The 8,935-nt window shown below is 33.0% G+C and overlaps 1 protein-coding gene across 1 annotated transcript; it reads left to right on the forward strand.

The window, feature by feature from the left end:
- The first annotated feature begins 521 nt into the window (after positions 1-521).
- LOC100026384 (beta-1,3-galactosyltransferase 2-like) lies at positions 522-1,697 on the forward strand. Its single transcript, XM_056814616.1, has one exon. The coding sequence runs from the start codon at positions 522-524 to the stop codon at positions 1,695-1,697; it is 1,176 nt and encodes a 391-aa protein (XP_056670594.1).
- Positions 1,698-8,935: the final 7,238 nt, after the last annotated feature.

The raw sequence follows: 8,935 nt of genomic DNA on the forward strand, positions 1-8,935 counted from the left end.
AAATATAACAATAGCATCTTTCTCTCATGATTGTTGTTAAATAAATTTAACAATTTATGCAAATATACCTTAATATGCTCTTTATGAATGCTTTTTTCTTATTATTCCAATATTTTGTGTTTTTCAACTTGAAACCACCTTATAGTTATCTGGCAAAGAGTCAAATAGTATCTACCTTAAATATTTTGTAAAATATTTTAGGAAAAAATATACTAATGATGAGTAAATGAAATATGAATATATAAATATATATTACTATTTTAGGAAACAATTGTCTTGTCTATATTTAAATCAGTAGATTATGTAACAGTATCCACATATTGTGATATACCTTACTATATTCATTACGTCACATCACATTTTTCTTTATTCCTCAGGTTTAAAATTCCCTATAAAAGATTAATGAAAACTCATAAAATGACAGCAATTTTCCCTAAGAAGGACAGAACAGTGGACTAGGACCAGCTGCTACCCCTTTGATGAAGGATAGTGAAGTAAAGAACATTTGGAAATTATGAAACATGGCTCACAAGAAAAGAGGCCTTACATGTTCTTGGCTCTCATTGAAACTATGTCTCTTGACTGCTGCCATTTGCTCAGGAATTAGTTATTTCTTTTTCATGCCTCAAACAGTTCAAACATCTATCTTAGCAACAAAGCAGCTAATCTTCAATTCACAGATTAATCCATCCCGAGAAACATCCCTAACCCTAGAGGTAGCAGGAGAAAAAAAAGACCTCAAAAATAAAGGAATCATTACAACCCCAAGTCTACATCTCACTACACTGTCCCGTTTAAAGACCAACAACACAACTCCACAAAATGAGGAAAATCCCAAGGACCCTTTGCCATACACATTTCTAATCCCAGAGGAAGACAAATGTAAGGAGACTACTCCATTCTTGGTGTTTTTAATATGCACCACAGAAAATGAAAGGTTAAAAAGGGATAACATCAGGAAAACTTGGGGGAATGAAAGTCTGGTGCCAGGATTTTCTGTGGTTCGCTTATTTATGTTAGGTGTCCAGAAGCATGGTTCTACTGAAGCCATAAAGGAAGAAAGCAGGATGTATCGAGACATCATTCAACAGGACTTTCAGGATACCTATCATAACCTGACTCTCAAAGTCTTAATGGGCATGAAATGGGTTGCTTCATATTGTCCTAATGCACAATTTGTCATGAAAACTGATTCTGATATGTTTGTTAACACTGAGTACCTTATACAAAAGCTACTTGCTACAATATCCACCTCGAAACTTTATTTCACTGGCTTTCCAATGCGGAAATATCACCCTATAAGGAACAAGAACAGCAAATGGTACATGCCTCTAGAAGTATATCCTGAATCTTTCTACCCAGATTTTTGCTCTGGAACTGGATATGTGTTTTCTGGAAGACTGGCAACAATGATTTATCAGGTTTCTTTTACTGTAAAAATATTACACTTAGAAGATGTGTATGTGGGTCTCTGCCTTCAGAAAATAGGAGTCAAAGTATCATCACCACCAAGAAGTACATTATTTAATCCATTTAAAGTTCCATTTAAGCCCTGTGTCTATAACAAACTGATCACATCCCATTATGTTTCTCCCAATGAATTGCTTATATTTTGGGAATTAATACAAAAGGAAAAACATGATTGCTTTCAAAATTTCAACAACACAATTTTTTCTTTACTCTTTCCTCCCAGTTAAAACAAAGATTCGGTCATCAGTATAGATGTTCATGTCCCTGTGTGGGTTTTCATATTTTTTCATTTTTCCAGTATATTCCTCACTTGCATAAAGTAATTATGTATAGATTTGCTCTATCTGAGCAAGAGCCAATTGTGATAAATTTAATAATCTTCTACATGAGGTAATAGTTTAAATATCTTAGCACAATGCCCAACACAAAGTGTGCATTTCTTCTAGTCCTCCCTTTGACTTAGTGCTTTTAATCCAAAAGAGTGCCAATTTCTATCATGAGCTCTGAAGACTGGGTTTGGATGCAATTTCAGGAGTTTTATTGTTGTTTGTATTCCTTGTTTTATATTCTCAGATTTATGGATTTCAAAAACAAGATGAACAATTAAGTAAATATATAAACAATTAAGCTTGAGAAATAGACAAATCAATGGTGTGCAAATAACCAAATCTGGATTTACTGGGAACAAAACTTCGACTTTTTTAGCTCTAGGGATATGTTAATTTCCATGCTTAACTTAGGGTACATTTTTCAAATATGAACCAGCATTTTAAAGGTAAATTAGAACTCCAGGAAACCATTTGGAGAAAACAATTTAAGGTTATTTAACAATTGCTGATTGAAGAAAATTTCTCATGCAAATTTGTCCCCAAAATGAACTCTGACAAATTTTCTCTCAATAATCTTTACAACATGTAAAGTAAGATTTTTCTATAGATTTTTAAAGGTACAAATGTTTTTCCATTTTATAACTTAATTGATCCCTCCAAAAGTTGTGGTAAATGCAAAACAAAAACTTTTTTAATGTGTATTCAACTCAATGAATGGAGAAGTTAATAGATTTGATAGCTACTCTTTTATCTGTCTTCCCAATGCCTGAATATTTAGCTTCTATGACAACTTGCAAAGCTGTAAAGCAGATCAGAAAGAATCATTTCATTTATAGAAAAAGATGAAAGTGTAATTATGAGTACATCCTTCTAGATGGGAAAGTTTCTGCTATTCCAGTCAGGAAAATAATATTTATTTAGAAAATAAAAGGAAAATATTATTATAGATTTTCTCTCCTTTTTCCTTATTTCCAATTCATAGTCATGAATCAGTCAAAGTAAATAAGTGTTTCAACAATCTCGGTGCGTCAGATTATATTTCACCAAGGTATGTTTCCATATAATTGAAACTAAAAATATGACTCTGAGAACTTGTAGTTTTCAGTAGAATTCTATTTTTGTTCATGTAGGGGAAAAAGTGATAAAAAGTTATATTTAAAGTTATTGTCATATAATACAATAACATTATTGTAATTGGGCCACTCTGACCATTTTTTATCTTCTCCCCGCTATACCTTACTCTCTAAGTTTTGTTGTTGTTTTTAATTCAGTTTTATTTCCCCAAACCATGCAATAAACATTCTACTATCTTCTGTTAACCTGGCTAGGAAAGATAGAGGAAAGTTCTTATAAGAACTAATATGATTTAATTAGCCCTTTCTTCACAGATGAATTCCTCAAAATGAGCCCTCAGATAAATGTCAACAATCTTGTAATTACTAAGTCCTTAACTTTTCTTGGCATTAATAAATTCTTAGAGGCAGGTAGGTGGCACAGTGGATGGAATACTGGAGTTAGGATGACATGAGTTCAAATCCAACCCCCATCACTTAGTTATTGTGAAAAACTGCAAAAAACCCGTAACTTTGTCTACCTCAATTTTCTTATCCTATTTAATGAAGATAACAATAGCACCCACTTCACAGGATTATAAAAATAAAGTGAGATATTTATGAAGTGTTTTGTAAATCATGATGTAAATATCTATTTTTATTATTATCATCATCATTATTATTATTGGCAGTTATAAAGATGCCTCTAAAGTATATGTTCAAGCTAGAGGAAACATTATAATTTGCTGAGAAAGCTCTAATTTAGTGATTTTTATCTCTGAGCACGTGTGAGTTGATTATGTTGGAATGATCTCAAAAAGATGAAAAAGTGAGAAAGAAGTATGTACTGTTAGAAGGGGAAAGGGAGAACTGGAATGGATAACTTTTTCTTATGTAAAAGAGACATTCACTGAAAAGCTTTTATAATAGAGAGGAGAATTTGGGTCATGAGCTTGATTAAAAAAGAAAAAATAATAATTCTATTTAACTATAATTTATTTCATTTGTAATATTTTATTCTATGTATTTAACAAAATTATTCTAAGAAAGGTTTCTTAGGCTTCACAAGATTACCCAAGGGGTTCATGACAAAAGAAAGATTAACAACCCTTGGCCTGATTTTTGCCTACATAGGGAAAAGTATCCACAATGAGTAATTTAGTCATGGCTTACAGTGGATATACAAACACACACACAAACATTGACTGAACAAAGTATATCAGCCTCTAGAAATATACTCAGGAAAATTATCTATTGATAAGTTGCCAATTTTAATAAGTGAACTTCTCTATTTCCTCTTTATATTTATGATAAAATTATTCAGTTTAGAATCAATATTTATTCATGTGAATAATTTGAAGATTTATGCTGGATTTCTCAAGAAAGATCTCAAGATAACTCAGCCTAAATGATGTCATAACATGTCTTCTTGCATAGGCCCCTGGATTCATTTAAATGCCCTAGTATTATGCCAACCATAACAGTTTTTCCTGGAAATTGGATCAAGTTTAAATGTAACTAAACTAAATGATCTTAATTGGAGAATATGTGAAAGCTCAAGTAGTCTAATATATCAAACCTACCCTAGAAAAAATCTCACTTACCACCCAACTAGCCATGCATCACATATATACAGTCTCTCTAACAGCATCAGCTTTTTACTTCTTACCATTATAGTGATCAGGTCAATATGACCATTTCTTCTGAAAAGTACATGTATGCATCAGGACAACTCTCCTGTATATCAACTCAGTATCACCACTTGCTTTTAATCACAATCTCTTTTAATAAAATGGAAGCTCATTGATATCAATCATTATCTCACTTTGTAATTTGTATTACCTGTGCTTAGCACACGTAACACATTCTTGTAACATATTCAGAACTTAATATTATGTTATTCTTCCAGTATCTTATAACCTGAATTTGCCACATACATTGACTCCCTGATTCCTTGATCCCAACTCACCCAAGTAGAAGTCTGACAAACCATTGATATATCATTTTGTATTTTTAGAAAGATTTTAGGTAAAGGATACATCCTCTTCCTGAGTATGTGAATTCAAATTTACTTTCCACCTTGCCATATGAAAATTTTCTTGAATTCTTCAGAAATAAATGTATATAAACGTCAGCCTTGTATTTACAAAGCATGTGTTTTAATTTATTTATGTGTATTCATAGCATCATTTACTATTTAATGGAAATTTATTGAGAAGTCTTTACTTTTTGTTTTTATATTCCTATAATATATCTCGTAATCTAAAATGTAGCCAAGCCGTGTTAATAAATACTTATTAATTGATTGAATGACTGGTTTTGTGGCTCAAATTTCATTTGATCATATATTTAGAGCTGGAAGATAATCTGGAGGTCATCAAGTCAATTTAGAGATGAAAGAACTGAGAAAAATTGACCAATCTATTGCCCATATGAAGATTTAGGTTCCATTCCAGTTTAGGAAGCTTGCTCTAAGTAATGAGAGAGAAGTAGCAAAAATATGATGATGCTTGGGTCTATAGGAAACCAGAGACTTTTCTGCTAAGAAAGCAGAAAGCTTAGAATATGATACTATGGAAATCAAAGGAGCTACAAGTACAAAAAAAGAAGAACCTAGAAAAAACTGAGTGTAATCCTTCAGGAGAAAATAAATATTTAATGAAATGGAAGACTTTCAAAATTCCTTACTAAATGTCTGGAGGTGAATAAAAAATTTGAAATTCAAACAGCAGGCTCAAGAGAAGCATGAAAAACATGAAAGAGAAATTATATGGGATTCATAAAATTAAACTATTTACATTCCTATTTAGGAAGCTTATAAATGTAACTCCTAAGAAACTTATACTTATTAGGGAAGTTAGGAATTCATAGAAATAGAGGGCATGTGTGAGTTAATTATGCCGGAATGATCTCAAAAAGATGAAAAGATGAGAAAGAAGTATGTACTATTAGAAGGGGAAAGGGAGAACTGGAATAGAGAACTTTTTCTTATGTAAAAGGGACATTCACTGAAAAGCTTTTATAATAGAGAGGAGAATTTGGAGTGGCAGTCAATATTTGAACCTCATCTCATCAAAATTGGTTCAAAGAGGGAAGAATTTATATACACACTCAGTTGAGTATAGAAATATACCATATTGAATTGAGAAATAGGAATTTGAGAATAATAAAAATAGGGAAGATTGATCAAAGAAAGGAGGGAAAATTAAGAGAAGTAGTGATGAGAAGAAAAGCAACCTGTTGATGAGGAACACAACAAAAGGAATAGAGAGTAAATAGAAAAAAAGATGAAAAATGAAGAGTTAGCAATCACAACTATAAATGTGAATGGTATGAACTCCCGCATAAAAACAAGTTACAAAAATTGATTAGAAATTATAATTCCACTGGTCAAGAGACACACAAAACAGAAAGACACATATAGAGTTAAAATAAAGTTCCAGAGAAGAATCTATTATGTTTCAACTGAAATAAAAAGGCATGGGAAATAATTATGATCTCAGATAAAGCAAAAACAAAAAGTTACCTAAACAAAAGAGATAATCAGGGAAACTATACTAAAAGGTATTATAGGCAAATAAGTAATATAAAAAAATTACAGCAAGTTTCTCAGATAAAGAATTCATTATTGAAATATATAGAGAACTGAGTCCAATTTAAAAAAATAATAAACATTCTCTAAATTATAAATGATAAAAGACCATGAATAGGCAGTTTTCAGAAGAAAAAATCAAAGCAAAGGCAGAGTTTATTCCAGCAATGAGATCAAAGAACGAGGAAAATGATCTATATGTTCAAAAATATTTATAGAAATAGCATTTTTGTGGTGATAAAGAATTAGAAATTGAGGGCTTGCTTAATAATTGGGGAACTATTGAACAATTTGTGACATGATTATATTGGAATACTATTGTGCTCTCAGAGGAAGTCGCCAGGTATAACGATTTTTCGTACCAATGGACCCAGGCTTCCAACGCCGAGAGAGTGGGACTGTCTCTGTGCACTGACTTTTCCACTTAAATCTCCTTCACGCACAAGTGTCTTTGTGCACATTCATCTACATCACAGATGAAAGTGCACAAAGACTATCATCTTCCTCGGTTACCGAGAGACTACTACTATTGTGCTTCAATAAATGACAACGAGGGTGACTTCAGAAGCAAACATGATAAAACTTCTATAAATTGATGTAAAATAAAGTGAGAAAACTTGGGAGATAATTGTGTATGGTAAAAGAAATGTTATAATACTGATCAGTTGTGAATGATGTAGCTACAATGAGCCAAGAAAATGCCAAAGGACCCATGATAAAAAATTAAAATGCTATCTACCTGTAGAGAGAAAACTGATGAAATCTAAGTATAAACTTAAGTATAAATTCTCACTTTATTTTTGTGGCTTTTTTTTGTAATATGGCTAAGGTGTACATATATTTGGTATGACTGAAATTATAATTCATATCTTTTTCTTTGCCTTTTCAGTAGATGGAGAGAGATTCTTGAGGGGATTTTAGAACTCAAAATATAAGAAGGAAATAATTGCAAGTGAATTTTTTTAATATTCTGAGACACTGTACATGAGTTTAATCAGGTGGCAAAATAGTGTATAACATAAAAAAAGGTTAAGAATCCCTGTTATAGAGTTTGAGGATATGCCTATTGGCACCCTGCTGTGCCTTAGGTCATCTGGCTAAATTTTAGTGATGGGGACGGAACTCTAAGAAAACTATTTAGTTTTGAAGTCTCCATTGGCATATTGTGCTAAGTACTAAAGATACAACAAAAGGCAAAACATAGTCCCTCAAAGGGATTATACCCTAATTGGAGAGATGAGATATAAATAACTAGCTATATATAAAGATATAATCTATAAAAGGTTGGTGATGAAGCCTGTCATGAAGAGATACTGAGCCTACTGTTTCAGCATTGCTAAGTGATATGATCTTCCTGATAGGCAACAGACAGGTTTCCAGTTTTACCATATGACTTGCTGTTTCATCTTTGAATTCTCAATAATTGCCCTCTTCCATGTCACTATACTCTGAACCACTGGGCTTTGGCATTTGCAATGCAGTTAAACATTTCCATAAACATGTTTTCCTTCTATTAGAAAGTATTAGAAAGTTAATTCCTTCAGAACAGAGACTTGTACTCTTCAGTTTTTATTTCCATTGTAAACCTTAAAATTTCCCAGACCCTACTTTATAAGATTGGATTAAGACCATTCCCCATTTGGGCAGTGAACTCTACTTAAAGCAGGAATGTGAGAATTCTACTTTACCTACTTGGGTCTGCCCTAAGGGAAGATAAAATTGTAAACTCTTTTCTGAACAATGAAAGTATTTAAACCCATACTTATAATGAGGCAAAAAGTTCTTTAAGCCATGCCTATTTTTTAGAACTAATACAAAGGGGTACTAAGTACCTATAAAGGTCAAGCAACTTGTGAATTTACAAGGAACAAAGAGCTGAGAAACTTACTCAGAGCTTTCCTGCTGTGAATTACTCAAAAGTTCACACCTTCTGAGGTGTGAACTAAGAATGGTCTGTCCTTTGAAAAACATCTACTGTGATTGGTAGATGTAAGAATTTAGGGGAGGTGACAAAGGAGAAAATGCCCTTTAAAAGGAGATGAAAAGCTCTCTCTGGGACAGTCAGCTGGGAAAGGCTGCCTTGAAGGGTCTCTCTCGGGACTCTATCGGGGACATTTGGATTCACATTCAGATTCAGATTCAGGCATTGAGCTGGTGGAGTCAGCTGAGATGAAGCTGGCCTGGTGTCACTAGAATCCTTTGCTTAGACAGATCTTGTGGTGAGTGATTAAGGACTGACTGATCTTTCTCTTAAGGCTTAGGCCTGGGTTGGCCAGGGCTGCCCTGTGCTGGACTATCTTTTTCTCATTATTTCCTTTTTTCTCTCTTTCTATCCTTTTCTTTCATTCCTCATTGTATTATTAATTACATTCTCTATAAAACCCAGTTGACTTGGGTACATTCATAATTGGGAATATTTCCCCGGCGACCGATCGGGGCTGCAGGCAGGAAGTGAAGGGCCGAGCCATGTGGGGTGGGCGGCAAACGCAACA

This window comes from Monodelphis domestica, chromosome 2 (genome assembly GCF_027887165.1).
Source record: "Monodelphis domestica isolate mMonDom1 chromosome 2, mMonDom1.pri, whole genome shotgun sequence".
In the NCBI taxonomy this organism is placed as follows: domain Eukaryota; kingdom Metazoa; phylum Chordata; class Mammalia; order Didelphimorphia; family Didelphidae; genus Monodelphis; species Monodelphis domestica.

Bases quoted from the DNA above. Each gene is read 5' to 3' on its own strand.
- LOC100026384 (XM_056814616.1), top strand. From the start codon at position 522: ATGGCTCACAAGAAAAGAGGCCTTACATGTTCTTGGCTCTCATTGAAA.